General features: G+C 45.4%; 1 protein-coding gene across 12 annotated transcripts in view; it reads left to right on the top strand.

The window, feature by feature from the left end:
- The window catches only part of FAM193A (family with sequence similarity 193 member A), a 207,447-nt gene that overhangs the window by 80,216 nt on the left and 109,833 nt on the right, over nt 1-17,398 (top strand). For 10 of the 12 annotated variants that reach the window (XR_005031967.2, XR_005031968.2, XM_036921229.2 and 7 more), the window contains one exon: nt 5,946-6,191. The exons of the other annotated variants lie outside the window; for them this stretch is intronic. Coding sequence is in view for 8 of the 10 variants with exons in the window: in XM_036921229.2 (XP_036777124.2) it covers nt 5,946-6,191 (246 nt within the window). In the remaining 2 variants the exon portion in view is untranslated. The remainder of the gene's footprint in view (nt 1-5,945; nt 6,192-17,398) is intronic. 12 annotated transcript variants of the gene reach the window in all.

Raw genomic sequence — 17,398 nt, 5'->3', positions numbered from 1 at the left:
CTTTCTGCGTCCCCACCAGCAGATCTGGTGCTCCACATCCTTGCTATCATTTGGTGGTGTCAGTGTTCTGGATTCTGGCCATTCTGATAGGTGTGGAGTGGTAGCTCCTTACTATCTTTACCTTTGTTGTTAGTTTTTTTTCTTAACTTATTACATGGCTCACATTTGTGGCTTGCGTATATTTCTCTTAGAGCTGGGGTGGACAATCTGAAAAGATTTTGCTGAAAAGGACGGAAAAGATAGGCAGTAGCTGGAGGTGGAGGAGGAGGGTGTCTTGTTTCCTCAGCATAGGAGTAGCAGGGTTTTTATGTCCTGATGGAAATGATAAAGGAAAAATGGGTCATGTGAAAAAGGGGACAATGAATGGAACAAAGTCTCCTAGCTGATGGCAGGGTCTGGGGCATAAGCAGAGACTTCATCTAGGGCGGGAGGCATGTGATAGGTAAGCATGTCTGTGGGCACAGGGGCAGGTATATGGCTGGGAGTCTGTGGAAACATGCTGCCAAGTGGTTTTCCAAAAAGGTTGCCAACTCTTCATGCCACCACTGGCAGTGAGTGAGTACGCCCATCTTCCCTCATTCTCTGCAGCACTGAGCATTGTGGTGGTATTTAAATTTCCACAAAGTTTTAGCAAGGGGCCTCTGCTCTTCTGGTTGTTGTGAGGCCCATGGAGACAGGTGCTGTGTTTTGACAGGTGACTTCTCACCTGGCCAGGGTCCCTTGTGGCTCACCTGCAGGTCTCAGCGCTGCCATTCCCTGCTTAGCCTCCGCATCTCTGTTGTCCTTCCTCTGTGCCCTGCCCTGTTCCTTTACTCTTTTAGCACTTTGATGAGAGTCCTGGGCCCCTCACCCTGCCTTGTGAATTTCTTGGACTGTAAACATTTTAGGAGTAACCCTGGAGGTTGACTCAGCATTACCAGCTCCATTGTCAGGGGAAGTAGGGGAGCCAGCAGAGAGCAAGCGCCACCTGTGGTAGTCCTTCTTTTAGGTCACTGAGTAGCCTCCAGTTTGGTTGTCCTTGGGCCAGTGCCTCCCTGTGGCCAGGTAAGTAGTGGTGATGGTGGCAGGAGTTGGGAGAGTGGATAAACAAGTTATGGCTTACCCACCCAATGGAATACTGCTCAGTAATGGAGAGGAAGTGACTCCTGATGCATACAGGGGAGTCATCTCCAAATAAAAAAAAGTATGCGTTGTGTGATAATCATTTATATACGTACAGTTATTGAAATTGCAGAGTATAACGCACAGAGAGAACTCAGTTGTCACGCGTGGATGTGGTGGGGTTGTGGAGAAGATGGTGGTAAGGGAAGGGAGGGGTAGAGGGGTAGAAGGAAGCTTGGCAGGTGATAGTGACATGAGTGATCTTGATTATCATGATGTTTTCACAGTTGTGTAATAGGCCAGAACTATTCAGATTGCACACTTCAAATATTTTCAGCTTATTGTATACCTCAGTTATACTTCAGTACACCTGCAAAATGTTTTATTTTTAATGTATGTACCTCACATTATCACAGACAGGAGAGTAACTACAGGGTGGGGCCGCTCTTCCATTTGGAGACATGTGGGTTGTTTCCAGTGTTTGACTGTTACCAATAATATGAATGTTCGTGTACAGATCTTGGCATGTACATAAGCTTTTGTTCTCAGGCATAAATACCAAGGAATAGAATGACTGGGTCATTTGGCCAGTACTCTGTCAATCTGAACTTTAGTCAGGTGTGTTGTGTGCACATGCATGTGTTTTGTAGTGACCTGTTACTTGCTTTGTCTGAAAAAGGTGTGTGGCTAGTAGAGCTTCTCCTCTTTGAGAGGACTGACTCCATGCTTGAACATACGTGGCTTTCCTTCAGGACATTGTCTACCCTGTCTCCGTGGATTCTCTCATTCAGCTCCATGGCTTTATATACTGTATGTATCAGCAGACTCAAATTATATAACCATTTGTGTCTTATTCCCCAAATGTCTTACTTGTACAAAAAAACATCCTTTGGATGTTTAACATGCACTGCATACATACAACATCCAAAGCCAGCTCTTGGTTCTTGTCGCTGTCCAGCCTGTCTTCCTTGGCCCAGCATCTCTTCCGTTGCCATGCCTGCTGTTTGGGCAGTTGGGTCCTTGTTGTATCCTTGGGTCCATTGGCAGGTCCTGTGGCTCTGCTTTTAACACCCTAGTCTGGCCACTGCACTCCTTCAAGGCTCCTGCCTCTACCTGGAACTGCCTGGCACAGCCTTACTTACATGGTTACCTCCCCAGGATCCATTTCTCTCACACAGTTTACTTTTAAGATGAAAACTGGGTCATGCATCCCCTCCGAGAAGCCTTCGTCCTCTTCTCGGGGCCCAGAGCTTGGTGGCAGTCCCGCCTGCTTGCCCTGGAAGCCCCAGCGCCGCCGCCACTCTCCCCTGGACAAGCCCATGTTTGCACTCGCTGTTCTCCCAGTGCTCTGCTCCCCATCTTCCTGTGGCTGTGTTTCGGTTTCATATTATCCGTAGCATTTGGGTCTCATCTTAGTTCTGCTCTCCTCGTGAAGACATCCTCCTTGTGCCCCTGCTCTGCATTCTTGGTGGCGGCGCCTCTTGGAGGAGTGCTCACTGTCCTTGGCTGTCTGGGGGTTCTCTGTGCTCACTTGCCTCACGACTTTCTGGAACCTGCAAGACTTTTCATGTTACTTGCTGTCGCATCCCTGTTGTCTGACCTCCAAGGATGCCTGGCATACGGTGTATTTTGAGTATTTGTGGAAGAGGCCTCCTCATCCCAGAGCTGCTCCTCCCTCCCAGTCCCAGGGAGCCATCAGCTCCTCCTCTCACCCCACTCCAAGCTCCTGAGCCCTCTGCTTAGCAGCCTTTAGCAGCGACCTCACTGCCCCCGCTCCTAAAAAGCCCAGAGCTTCTCCTGGCCCCTGTTCCCTTCCTTTCTTAATCCCTCTCATCTCTTCTGCACACAGCCTCGTTACCTTACCCTTTTAGAACAGGGCGGGGGGAGACCAGGCCACTTCAGGCTCCCTGCCTCCTCCTCACCTGCTCTGGCTTCCTGCCCCAGGGCTTGTGCTTGCTCTCGGGAATGGCCCTCTCCCAGGTACCTGTGTGGCTTCTGCCTGCCCAGCTTACGTTTTTTCTCCCTCTGTTTGTCATTGGTAAGGGTATTAGCTCCCCAAGGGCAAGGATTGTTGTTTTATTCACAGATGTGTCCGCAGTGCCTGCACTAGCACCTGGCAGGCTCCCAGGAAATAATGGATGGAGGGGCTGCCAGACAGATGGACCCATCAGTTGGAGCTGAACTGGGTGGGCTCAAGTCAGCTCTGGCTGTCACATTATGATGTCTGGCTTGGGGACCTTTGACTTTGGAGCCCAGCATCTCCGCTGGGTAGAAAAGTGGTAGAAAGCTCTGAAGGCTGATGTGGTTCTGTTGGTGATGGTGGCTGCTTTCTAGGACTGGGACAAGAGGTGGCTTTACATAGGGTTAAATGAGTGATTTTTGAAAATGTCATAATTGAAACCTCTTGGATCTTGGGGGGAGAGAAAGATGTCTGCTCCCATGGTAGTCTGTGGTTTGAGCAGCCTGGAGCTTTTCTAGAACACCACTGGGAGAGTGTACTTGGTTCTCTCCCCTCCCACCCCAAACGTTGTGATGGCTGCTGAGCTGGGTTTGGCCCAGGCTGTGGAACCCTGTGGCTCTGACAGGTGTCAGCAGTTTTGATCACTGACTTATAAAAGCAGGTAAGAATATACTTGCGAGTCTTTTGCATCTTAGTGGTGCTGTCATTCACTCACTCACTCCTTCATTTATTCATTTAGTTCCCTGTGTAAGCACCTGACACCTGCCGGCCATTCCGTGTTATGGAAATGGGGCCTGGGGCCTGATGGAGAGTGCTCAGTTGGCCCTGGAGCCAATTGTGAGATGCACACTTGTAGTCCAGTTAAGCACTGTCAAGTGTATGTGAGCCTTGGCACAGGAGGACAGGGAGAGCCATGGGCTGAGGGAATTCTAGGCTGCTGGCTGGCCTTGGAGGAGTCTTGGGTGGAACTGGAGACTTTGTGGAATGCCCAGAGTGCCAGCCTGAATAGCCTTGGCGTGGGGCCTGGGCCACCTTCCCATCTGATACGTACCATGGCAGGAGCACTCCAGATGGGCGAGAGGCCAGGGGGCTTTCTGCTGCCTTGCTCCTACATGTGCTCTGGCTTGGAACCTGGGCAGAGCTGCCCTGCTTCTGGAAGGCCATGCCATGCTCCCCGCTCACGTGTTGCCCAGGTGTGCCTCCGTCGAACCTCTCTTCAGGATTTGCAGGGTGGTTCCCATCTTGGGCTACCACTGATGTGGGTTAAAGCCTTGGTGTCTGTTTGCTGACCTTGTAACTTGGAGCCTATTTGGGTATTTTTAAAGCTGCACAATCTTTTGGAGAAGACCTAGTGTAATATCTTGACTTTTCCTCCTATCTTAGAGGACCCCACCCTCACCCCACAGTGTAGGGCCTATTTGAAAAAAGTAGACACTGAAATTGAGTAGCTGGAGATGAATTCAGCATAATTGCTGCTGAGTTGGAAGGAGGCTGGGTGTAACATCTCTGACACAAAATGCAATGGAGTATTTTTTCTCTACATAAAACAGTAACAACATTATACATAGCAGTAATAGTAGTATAACTTCATTTGGGTACCTGGGCCTGATTCCAATATGTGAAAATTTGTGGGAAGGGGTCTCTCCACACATAACTTACACCAAGCAATTCTCAAACACCCGCAGGGTGTCCGAGAACTCAACTCAGTTCTGATGCTATCTGCATGGAGACAGCCCCAGATTCTCAGGCTAAGGGCTCCGTCCTACAAGACTGCCCTCCACCCCCAACTACAGACCTGGTCGCAAGTCCCAGGCAGTGACCTGTGCTTCTGACCTACAGGCTTCAGATTGGAGGTTCCCCCGACCTCCCCCTTAGGTTCAGTTAATTTGCTAGAGTGGCTCACAGAACTCAGGAAAACCGAACTCGGGAAAACACTTACCTTTACTAGTTTAATAAAGGATTCCATAAAGGATACAAGTTAGTAACCAGATGAAGAGAGACAGAGGACAAGGTCCCAAATGAAGGAGCTTCTGTCCTCATGGAGCCTGGGGCCCAGGTGGCACGTGGGGGCGTTCTGATTCCCCAGGCATAGAAGCTCTCTCTGACCAAGAAGCAGGATTCAACTGAGCAGAGCAGGCAGAACAGAGAGTGAGCAAAAAGCTCTTCTCATGGGTTTTTGTAAGGCTGTCATTGAAGAGTCATATTTGACTAAAGTATTGCCATTGGCTGATCCAGCTTCCAGCCCCTGCCCTTGGGTGGGGGTCCAAAAGTCTCTCATTAACGTGACAAAATACCCATTTCACCTTTAAGACTCTGTAGTGTTTTCAGGAACTGTGGATGAAGACCAGATATACCTGTGAAATACATATAAGTATTTCTTATGATTCATTATATTATATTCTTGGACACGTGGCTGCCATCAGTCTCCCAGATTTTTATCTTTCTGGTACGTGGACTCCACCTCAGAGGTGGTGAAGATCTGCAGACACACTTAAGCCAGAATTGCCACCTTGGGCCTGACCCTCATATGCAGACATCTCTAGAATGGTAGCTTTAAACTTGGTTGATGATAACAAATCCTGGTGCTTTTCCAGTCCCAAAATTGTGACTGACACTTTCTAGCATGTGGGAGATGAAGTATAGAAGTCTGGGTGAAGGGGTTAATTGGACAGTTTTCTGACTCCTACTAAGATGTTCTTTATGGTGTTATATTTGAAGTATGAGTTTCTAGAACACTAGGTACTATTTTATTTTTTAAATTCCCTATTTGATGTGTTTTTGCATAAACATACATGTACATAGTAATTTTAGAACTGTGTATTATTTTTTAATGATCTTGGCTTTGTGGATCATGTTTTGAAATAGAAAATCTTTTCTATTCCAGACTCCTTTTAATTTTGGCATGAATCATAGAACACCATCCTACCCCCCTGGGGATCATTGTCTTCTGTGCAGAAGCGAGAGGAAAGACTCTTCATTCTTAGAGAGTGGAATTAAGACCGCAAGCAAATTGGCCCTTTCCATGGCTCCCAAGGGCAACAGCGTGCTGCGCCTACCGCTGTGGGTGTGCCCCGACTGCCGGCGGACCGTGGAGAAGGAGGAGAGGCACAGCAGCCTTGACCGGCCGGCGGTGAGTGCCCAGCACAGCCAGCGCGGGCTCTGCACTGGTCATAACTCACGGCTTACGGCGAAGGAGTGAATTTGGGTCTGCTTCCTGGAAGGAACTCCCTCCTGCACCATCTTCTGGGCCCTTGCTCTACCCTCTGGGGCCTTTCTCCTGGTCTTCCTGTTCACATCTGCCATAGGTAGTAGGGGACCTGCCCTCCTTAGTCAGACAACTAGGTCAGCAAGTTTGGGGGCCCAAAAAGGGTGTTTGGGATTTTTTAGTCTGGTCTCAAGATTTCTTTGGCGAAGCAGTTTGCTAAAAAGCTAGGAGGTTTTTCATGTGTTTGGTTCTAGATGATTACACCTGAAATTCTCTCACATGCAATTCTCAAGTTGTTGAGTGCCACTCCCCCCACCCTTTTTTCCCCCTTGATTTCCTGCCTCAGCTGAGCGGAGGTGATCTTGAGGTGGTGAGGCTTGTGTGGGCAGGCCATGCCCTTAATCTTATCTTCGGCCCAGGCTCCATCTTAGTGGGCCTGGTTCTGAAAGGGCTTTCAAATTTGCTCCGTGGGTTCTAGAAAGAGTTGGCTTTTGTGACCATTTGACTGCCCATGTTCTGGGGCTTTTCTGTTCTTCTGATTCTGCTTGCAAGCAGCTGATTGTTTTCAGAGCTGTTACCTTTCTTCTAGTACCTGATTGCATGTGGCCTCCAACACCAGCCTCCATGACCACATTCCACCTTCTGGCCTGGCACTGCTGTCGAGGTTAGTCCCCAGGACCATTTGGTGAACATCCTTCTGCTCCGTGGCATGGATCTTCTTTGCCTTGCTGGGTCTCATCTGTTTCCTCGCTGCCTGCTACTGAGCCAGTGACTTCTGTTTTAGGGTGTTCTTGCAAGCAGCACCCCCAGCTTATGGTCCAGTTTCTGTGGCGGCACTTGAATTGCTAACCCTTGAAATCTCACTGTGTGTCAGAGTGGAAGTTGCTTTCGCTCTCAGCCTCCTCGTGCACGTGCTCCCCTCAGCACTTCTCTCTTCATCGGGTCTCTGACTTACCCAGTCTGTCCTCTTCACTGGAATGTGGACTCCATGAGGGCAGCTATGTTTATATATTTTCTTACCAAGAACACTGGCTAGCCTGGCATATTTTAGGTACCCCAAATATTTGAATTAATGAGTAAATAAATGAATAAACAAAGAAATGATAGACCATGGGACCCCCTTATTGGACTTCAAAGATGACATGGTCAAGTTTTTTTTACCCTAAGACCTTCTTGCTTTTATTTTATCATTTTTATTTTACTTTGCTTTCTGTGTCCACTCAACCTGTTTGGTCTTCTTGCCATTGTTAATGGAAGGCTGTTCGGTGTTCCTGAAGTTAGGTGCTTCCTGCTCACTTCAGGCACACTCTGGGGTCTTCCCCTCGCTAAAGCATCCTCTCTGCTTCCCAAACTTTATTCTTTTCTTCCTCCTCCAGTCCTGCTCTTCTGTTTTAGCTTGACTGTGCCTTTGGGAAAAGGTTGTTATTGTTCATCCTGGTTTCAGAGGCCTATGGAAATACCTTTGATTTGCTGTAGTTAGTCTTGCCAGGGAGAATCTTATTTCCCAACTCCCAGTTTGTCCTGGGTAATGGATTGTCAAATGAGGCTCTGCTCACCGAGAAGTGACCCTGGGGACCACAGAGGTCTACTGCTGGCCCTGTACTTACAGACTTAGACCTTCTGTTACTTTTATGAAATTGTCCTTTGTGTTCAAGCTGGCTAAAATTACTGGTCTTTAAAACAAAATGGGATTCAATCTGCATGTAGTAAAATTCACCCATGTAAAGTGTATGTAGTCAGTGAGTTTTGACAAGCATATATAGTTGCATAACCACCACTACTACAGTTCAGCTCTAGGGCTTTTCCATCCCTTCCCCCAGCCCCTTGTGACCACTGACCTGATGTTTGTCCCCATGGTTTTGCTTTCCTGAGTGTCACAGCTTTCTTTAACTTGGCATGATGCTCTTGATTGTGTGCATCAGTGTTCTCCTCCTTCATATCGTTGACACAGGTTGTAGGGCTAGGCCTCAGCTGTTGGTTGGTGGACATGTGGACTCTTGCATAGAGCTGTATAAAGTGCACAGGTCTTTCTGCAGACACCCCTTCATCTGGTGTTGGAGTGATTTGCTAGTGTTCAGTTAAGGACTTGCATGTGTGCTCCTGAAAGATGTCTGCCTCCCGCCTGGCCTTTAATGTCTTTTGGGGCTTCATAAAATGAGAGATGTATTCCTGCTGCTTGTCTTTTCGGGAAGAATTTGTGTAGAGTTGGGGTTACTTCTTCCCTAAGTCTTGCTTTCTGTGCCTCATACTGTTTGGAGGAGTGCCAGGTGCTGCATGTAGGGGACCGAGGGGCTGAGGAGGAACCGTCCACTCATGAATGGGCCTCCTGATGAGTGCTTGTGCGACCGGACCAGTCTGTTCTGCACTGGGGTCAGCCAGGTTTTGCTTCACCCCCCTTGCAGACTCCTCTCACACGCGCACAGTGCCTGCTGTTTTTGTGGGCTGGGGAGGGGTCCCCTTACCCTTCGGCCCCCTTTGGCAGTGGGCTGCCATCGCTTCCTGCCCGGCACGAGCCTCCCGCCATGGCACTGTCTGGGTTCCCTTGGGCAGCCCTATGCCCAGGCTCTCTGGGGCAACTTTCAGTGATCATGCCCTCCTCCCCATGGCAGCCAGGTGCTGCCTGTATCTGTGGGGTCGTGGGTGGGACAGACCCCCCTGCTCCTCCCTCCTGAGGGTGGCTGACCCATGCCTGTGTCTGAGCAGGCCCTGAGCCTTTCTCCCAGGGCGGAGGACGCCCGCCATCTCAGCAGGGAAGGCTTCTGCTTCCCCCACAGTGTCCCTCTGGCCACACTCAACCATTAGGAACTTGTTACAAGTTCAGCTCTTTTCTTCCGACCTGCTTTCCTTCCTCTGCCAAAGGGGAAACGGTACGTGTATCCCTTTGTCCTTGGAGGGGCCCACTGCACTTGTCCAGTTCCTCTGGTCCCTTCCGCTTTCTGGTGGCCTGCGTGACGATGCAGTTGTAGGTTGTCCCACAACTTCTCACAGTCAGGGGAAGAGCTCTGAGTCACTGTCACTGGAAGCGGAAGTTAACTGCACCTTTCTAGGTCAGAGCTCTGTTATCAGAAATTGTGGTAGCATATTGGGGAAATGTTCTCTGACACCCTGCCTCCACGTTTTAGGTTTCTCCACAGGTCTCTCCTTCCACTCCTAGGCCTCATCATGCCCAGGCAGGTAGCTAAGAGGTCTTTTACTTCAAACACTTGGTGCAACCGCGGCCCATCTTGAGCCTGTTTGCCTGAGCGTCCTCGGTTACCATCTTCCTGACCTTCTCCAGCTCATTTCCGTCGTGGGTTCCTCTGATATTACTGTTCTCAGAATAGCATGAGTGACTCATGCTGTCACTGCTGTCTTTTAAAGCCCCCTAACTTCTTGTTGCCTGAGACCTGGCTCAATGCTTCTCCCTGCCGCCACCTGGTAGAACATTCCTGGAGAAATCTACGAGCCTCTGCTTCCTGCTTGCCCTCGACGTCGTGTTCCAGTCCATGGAGGGCGTCTAACGGGTTGCTCTGGCCTCATTACCACACGGCCAGGTGGCATGGACTTTTCCCTTTCTCCTCCCTTCCCAAACCTGCACAGCCGAAGAGGTGCCCATCTCTCCTTTCCACCTACTCCACGGATGTGTCGCTTTGCTGATTATTTTTCTCTTCCACGTCACAAATGTCTTCTGTCCTGACTAAGCCCCAGAATAACCTGCCTTTGACCTCGTCACCCTTCCTCCTGTCTTCACAGAAGTTGTGTCTCTGGTAAATTGTAAACTTGTGGTTCAGTTTCTTTAATGAATGACAGCTATTCTATTTCCTTTCAAGTTAGTCTTGGTAAGTTATATTCTTGGAAATTGTGAGTTATTGGTATGAAATTGTGTATAGGTGGCCTCTTCCATCACATCTGTAGATACAATGCTTTATTCCTCACATGTGCATTTTCTTTCTTTCTTTGTTTCTTCCTTCCTTCCTTCCTTCCTTTCTCTCTCTCTCTTTCCTTTCTTTCCTTCTCTTTCTTTCTCTCTCTCTCTCTCTCTTTTTCTTTCCTTCTCTCTTTCTTTCTTTCTTTCTTTCTTTCTTTCTTTCTTTCTTTCTTTCTTTCTTTCTTTCTTTCTTTCTTTCTTTCTTTCTTTCTTTCTTTCTCTCTTTCTTTCCTTCTCTCTTCCTTCCTTCCTTCCTTTCTCTCTCTCTCTCTCTCTTTCCTTTCTTTCCTTCTCTTTCTTTCTCTCTCTTTCTTTCCTTCTCTCTTCCTTCCTTCCTTCCTTCCTTCCTTCCTTCCTTCCTTCCTTCCTTTCTCTCTCTCTCTCTCTCTTTCCTTTCTTTCCTTCTCTTTCTTTCTCTCTCTCTCTTTCTTTCCTTCTCTCTTCCTTCCTTCCTTCCTTCCTTCCTTCCTTCCTTCCTTCCTTCCTTCCTTCCTTCCTTCCTTCCTTCCTTCCTTCCTTCCTTCCTTCCTTCCTTCCTTCCTTCCTTCCTTTCTCTCTCTCTCTCTCTTTCCTTTCTTTCTTTCTTTCTTTCTTTCTTTCTTTCTTTCTTTCTTTCTTTCTTTCTTTCTTTCTTTCTTTCTTTCTTTCTTTCTCTTTCTTTTCTTTTCTTTTCTTTTCTTTCTTTTCTTTCTTTCTTTTCTCTCTCTCCCCCTCTCTCCCTCTCTCCCTCTCTCCTCTCTTTCTCTCTCTCTTTCTCTTTCTTTCCCTTTCTTTCTCTTCTTTCATTTTGGTATCATTAATATACAATTACATGAGCAACATTATGGTTACTAGACTCCCCCTATTATCATGTCCCCACCACATACCCCATTACAGTCACTGTCCATCAGCATAGTAAGATGCTATACAATCACTACTTGTCTTCTCTGTGTTATACCGCCTTCCCCGTATCCCCCCACACACATTATATGTGCTAATCATAATGCCCCTTTTCCCTCCTTATCCCCTCCCTTCCCACCCATCCTCCCCAGTCCCTTTCCCTTTGGTAACTGTTAGTCCATTCTTGGGTTCTGTGAGTCTGCTGCTGTTTTGTTCCTTCAGTTTTTGCTTTGTTCTTTTCTCTACAGATGAGTGAAATCATTTGATACTTGCCTTTCTCCACCTGTTTCACTGAGCATAATACCCTCTAGGTCCATCTATGTTGTTGCAAATGGTAGGATTTGTTATCTTCATATGGCTGAATAATATTCCATTGTGTATATGTACCACATCTTCTTTATACATTCATCTACTGATGGACACTTAGATTGCTTCCATTTCTTGCTGTTGTAAATAGTGCTGTGATAAACATAGGGGTGCATCTGTCTTTCTCAAACTTGATTGCTGCGTTCTTAGGGTAAATTCCTGGGAGTAGAATCCTGGGTCAAACGGTATTTCTGTTTTGAGTTTTTTGAGGAACCTCCATACTGCTTTCCACAATGGTTGAACTAATTTACATTCCCACCAGCAGTGTATAGGAGGGTTTCCTTTTCTCCGCATTGTTGGCAAAATGTGTTGTTTGTCTTTTGGATGGTGGCCATCCTAAGTGGTGTGAGGTGAGTGATATCTCATTGTGGTTTTAATTTGCATTTCTCTGATGATTAGAATGTGGAGCATCTTTTTATGTACCTGTTGGCCATCTGAATTTCTTCTTTGGAGAACTGTCTGTTCAGCTCCTCTGCCCATTTTTTAATTAGCTTATTTGCTTTTTGTTTGTTGAGGTGCGTGAGCTCTTTATATAATTTGGATGTTAACCCCTTATCAGATATGTCATTTATGAATATATTCTCCCATGCTGTAGGATGTCTTTTTATTCTACTGATGGTATCCTTTGCTGTACAGAAACTTTTTAGTTTGATATAGTCCCACTTGTTCATTTTTGGTTTTGTTTCCCTTGCCGGGGAGATATGTTCATGAAGAAGTTGCTCATGTTTATGTCCAAGAGATTTTTGCCTATGTTTTTTTCTAAGAGTTTTATGGTTTCAGGTTTTACATTCTGGTCATTGATCCATTTTGAGTTTATTTTTGTGTATGGGGTTAGACAGTAATCCAGTTTCATTCTCTTACATGTAGCTGTCCAGTTTTGCCAACACCAGCTGTTGAAGAGACTGTCATTTCCCCATTGTATGTCCATGGCTCCTTTATCATATATTAATTGACCATATATACTTGGGTTTATATCTGGGCTCTCTAATCTGTTCCATTGGTCTATGGGTCTGTTCTTTTGCCAATACCAAAGTGTCTTGATTACTGTAGCTTTGTAGTAGAGCTTGAAGTCAGGGAGCGTAATTCCCTCTGCTTTATTCTTCCTTCTCAGGATTGCTTTGGCTATTCGGGGTCTTTTGAGGTTCCATATGAATTTTAGAACTATTTGCTCTAGTTCATTGAAGAATGCTGTTGGTATTTTGATAAGGATTGCACTGAATCTGTAGATTGCTTTAGGCAGGATGGCCATTTTGACAATATTAATTCGTAATTCTTCCTATCCATGAGCATGGGATGTGGTTTCTTCTTTAATTTCTCTCATGAGTGTCTTGTCATTGTCAGAGTATAAGTCTTTCACTTCCTGGGTTAGGTTTATTCCTAGGTATTTTATTCTTTTTGATGCAATTGTGAATGGAATTGTTTTCCTGATTTCTCTTTCTGCTAGTTCATCGTTAGTGTATAGGACCGCAATAGATTTCTGTGTATTAATTTTGTATCCTGCATCTTTGCTGAATTCAGGTATTAGATCTACAAGTTTTGGAGGTGACTTTTTAGGGTTTTTTATGTACAGTATCATGTCATCTACAAACAGGGACAGTTTGACTTCTTCCTTGCCAATCTGGATGCCTTTTATTTCTTTGTTTTGTCTAATTGCCGTGGCTAGGACCTCCAGAACTATGTTGAATAAAAGTGGGGAGAGTGGGCATCCTTGTCTTGTTCCCGATCTTAGAGGAAAAGCTTTGAGCTTCTTGCTGTTAAGTATGATGTTGGCTGTGGGTTTTTCATATATGGCCTTTATTATGTTGAGGTACTTGCCCTCTATACCCACTTTGTTGAGTGTTCTTATCATGAATGGATGTTGAATTGTGTCAAATGCTTTTTCAGCATCTATGGAGATAGATGGTCATGTACTTTTTGTCCTTTTTGTTGATGTGGTGGATGATGTTGATGGATTTTGAATGTTGTTACATCCTTGCATCCCTGGTATGAATCCCACTTCATCATGATGGATGATCTTTTTGATGTATTTTTTAATTCGGTTTGCTAATATTTTGTTGTGTATTTTTGCATCTATGTTAATCAGGGATATTGGTTTGTAATTTTCTGTTTTTGTGGTGTCTTTGCCTGGTTTTGGTATTAGAGTTATTTTGGCCTTGTAGAATGAGTTTGGGAGTATTCCCTCCTCTTCTACTTTTTGGAAAACTTTAAGGAGGATGGGTATTAGGTCTTCACTGAATGTTTGATAAAATTCAGCAGTGAAACCATCTGGTCCAGGGATTTTGTTCTTAGGTAGTCTTTTGATTACCAATTCAATTTCGTTGCTGGTAATTGATTTGTTCAGGTTTTCTGTTTCTTCCTGGGTCAGCCTTGGAAGGTCATATTTTTCTAGAAAGTTGTCCATTTCTTCCAGGTTATCCAGTTTGTTAGCATATAAATTTTCATAGTATTCTCTAATAATTCTTTGTATTTCTGTGGTGTCCGTCGTGATTTTTCCTTTCTCATTTCTGATTCTGTTTATGTGTGTAGACTCTCTTTTTTCCTTGATAAGTCTGGCTAGGGATTTATCGATTTTGTTAATTTTCTCGAATAACCAGTCTCTGCTTTCATTGATTCTTTCTATTGTTTTATTATTCTCAGTTTTATTTATTTCTGCTTTAATCTTTACTATGTCCTTCCTTCTACTGACTTTGGGCCTCATTTGTTCTTCCTTTTCTAGTTTCATTAATTGTGAGTTTAGGCTGTTCATTTGGGATTCTTCTTTACAAAGGTAGGCCTCTATTGGAATATATTTCCCTCTTAGCATGGCCTTCACTGCGTCCCACAGATTTTGCTGTGTTGAATTGTTGTTGTCATTTGTCTCCATTTATTGCTTGATCTCTGTTTTTATTTGGTCATTGATCCATTGTTTATTTACGACCATGTTAATCGAGCCTCCATGTGTTTGTGGGCTTTTTCGTTTTCTTTGTGTAATTTATTTCTAGTTTCATATGTTTTTCATCTGAGAATCTGGTTGGTGCAATTTCAGTCTTTCTTCTTTTATTGAGGTTCTTTTTGTGGCCTAGTATATGATCTATTCTTGAAAATGATCCCTGTGCACTTGAGAAGAATGTGTATTGTGCTGCCTTTGGGTGTAGAGTTCTGTAGCTGTCTGTTAGGTCCATGTGTTCTAGTGTGTTGTTTAGTGCCTCTGTCTTCTTACTTATTTTCTGTCTGGTTGATCTGTCCTTTGGAGCGAGTGGTGTGTTGAAGTCTCGTAAAATGAACATGTTGCATTCTATTTCCTCCTTTAATTTTGTTAGTATTTGTTTCACATATGTCGGTGCTCCTGTGTTTGGTGCATAGATATTTATAATACTTATATCGTCTTGTTGGACTGAGCCCTTTATCATTATGTAATGTCCTTTGTCTCTTGTTACTTTCTTTGTTTTGACATCTATTTTTTCTGATACAAGTACTGCAACTCCTGCTTTTTTCTCCCTGTTAGTTAAGTGAAATGTCTTTTTCCACCCCTTTACTTTCAGTCTGTGCATGTCTTTGGGTTTGACATGAGTCTCTTGTAGACAGCATATAAATGGGTCTTGGTTTTTTATCCATTCAGTGACTCTGCGTCTTTTGATTGGGGCATTCAGTTCATTTACATTTAGGGTGATTTTTGATAGATATGTACTTATTGCCATTGCAGGCTTTAGATTAGTGGTTACCAAGGGTTCAAGGGTAATTCCCCTACTATCTAACAATCCAATTTAACTCACTTTGTGTGCTATTACAAACACAACCTTAAGATTCTTTTTTGTTTTTCCTCCTTTTTCTTCCTCCTGGATTCTTTGTATGTTTGAATCATATTCTGTACCCTTTGTCTATATCCCTTGGGTGACATCTGTTTAGCCTTTGGAATACTTCCATCTATAGGATCCCCTCCAAAATGCACTGTAGAAGTGGTTTGTGGGAGGTAAATTCTCTCAGCTTTTGCTTATCTGAATATTCTTTAATCCTTCCTTAAAATTTAAATGATAACCTTGCTGAATAGAGTATTCTTGGTTCAAGGCCCTTCTTCTTCATTGCATTAAATATATTATGCCACTCCCTTCTGGCTTGTAAGGTTTCTGTTGAGAAATCTGATGATAGCCTGATGGATTTTCCTTTGTATGTGATCTTTTTTCTCTCTCTAGCTGCTTTTAGAAGTCTGTCTTTATCTTTGATCTTTGCCATTTTAATTATTAAATGTCTTGATGTCTTCCTTGGATCCCTTGTGTTGGGAGATCTGTGCACCTCCATGGCCTGAGAGACTGTCTCCGTCCCCAGATTGGGGAAGTTTTCAGCAATTACCTCCTCAAAGACACTTTCTATCCCTTTTTCTCTCTCTTCTTCTTCTGGTACCCCTGTAATGCAAATATTGTTCCATTTGGATTGGTCACACAGTTCTCTCAATATTCTTTCATTCTTAGAGAGCCTTTTTTCTCTCTGTGCCTCAGCCTCTTTGTATTCCTCTCTTCTTTTTTCTATTCCACTTACCGTCTCTTCTACTACATCTAACCTGCTTTTAAATCCTTCCGTTGTGTGTTTCATTTCACATATGGCATTTCTTAATGATTGAATCTCCGTCCTAAATTCATTCCTGAGTTCTTGAATATTTTTCTGTACCTTCATGAGCATGTTTTTGATTTTTATTTTGAACTCTGTTTCAGGAAGTTGGTGAGTTCAGTTTCATTTGGCCCTTTTTCTGGGGTTTGTGAGATTTTGGTCTGAACCAGGTTTCTTTGACGTTTCATATTTCTATGTTTGCCCTCTAGTGCCCAGAAGCTCCAGTCCCTGGAGCTTCTCAGCCCCTGGAGTGAGGTTGGGGGTCACAGGGGAGTGACCCTGGTTCCTGGGGGTAGGATAGATCTGTTACCTGATTCCCAGCTGCAGTGCCTGTCTCCAGTGTCAGAGACAGTGGGCTGAGCACAGAGGTGTGAGCCTCTGTGCTTTGTGTCTCTAGCTCTTTTAGACAGGACCCCCCTCTGGCTGGCCTGACGCCAGCGTAGTGACTGCCTGTTTTTTGAGCAGGTGCCAGTAGGCCAGGAAGAAGGCACTGCAGGCTGCGTGTCATGGTGGGGGTCTCGGAGCTGGGCAGCCAGCCAGGGGGATGGAGCTCCTGAAACTTCTCACAGTTCCCAACCTGCGGGGCAGAGTGCACCCAGACAACCTTGTCCCCCTGTCCCTTCTCCCGCTCAGCAAGCTCTGTGAAAACCCCACCCCTTCACCAGCCGTCTCGCTTCTAGGAAGCCTCTCAGACCGCCCGCCTTTCCTTTGTTCCAGAGCGGCTGGATGTGGTTCCCCTCCTCCACAAACGGCCAGAATCTCAGTCTCTCAAGCACTCCGCCTGTCTCAACTCCCCAACCCCACCAACCTCCAGAGCACCAATGTAGCTTTGTGCCCCAAAGCAGACCTTCAGGGCTGGGTGTTGGGTAGTTCTAAGCTTCCACTCCCTCCCCACTCCATTTCTCTTCCTCCCACCAGTGGGCTGGGGTAGGGGAAGGGCTTGGGTCCCACCAGATCAAGGCTTTGGTATGTTACCCTGTTTCGTGAGATCTTCTCCATTCTCCAGGTGTATGCAGTCTGGTTCAGCCTTTCCTGTTGCTGTTGTAGAGTTAGTTGTATTAACTCTGTTTTCATACTCTATGTGGTTTTGGGATGAGTTCTCTGTCTCACCTCTCATGCTGCCATCTTGAATTGATCTCTCTTTTCTTTTTCTAACCAATCTTGCTAGAAGACAATTTTGTCTTTTCGGAGAGGAGCTTCTTAATTTTTAAAATATCTCTCCTTGAAAATATCTCTATTTCATTAACTACCGCAGATTTATATGTGTGTGCATGTGGTGTGCATTTGATTAGCAGATGCTGTGGTACATGTGATAGAAGTTTCAGTGCACAGACAAGAACAGTGTGGGCCAGTCTCCCTGTAACCTCTTAATCTCTGTCTCTGCACCATCCCCTTAGTC

This window comes from Manis pentadactyla, chromosome 5, assembly GCF_030020395.1.
Source record: "Manis pentadactyla isolate mManPen7 chromosome 5, mManPen7.hap1, whole genome shotgun sequence".
NCBI classification, from domain to species: domain Eukaryota; kingdom Metazoa; phylum Chordata; class Mammalia; order Pholidota; family Manidae; genus Manis; species Manis pentadactyla.
The sequence above is the reverse complement of the archived record's forward strand: the minus strand, read 5'-3'. Positions and strand labels throughout refer to the sequence as shown.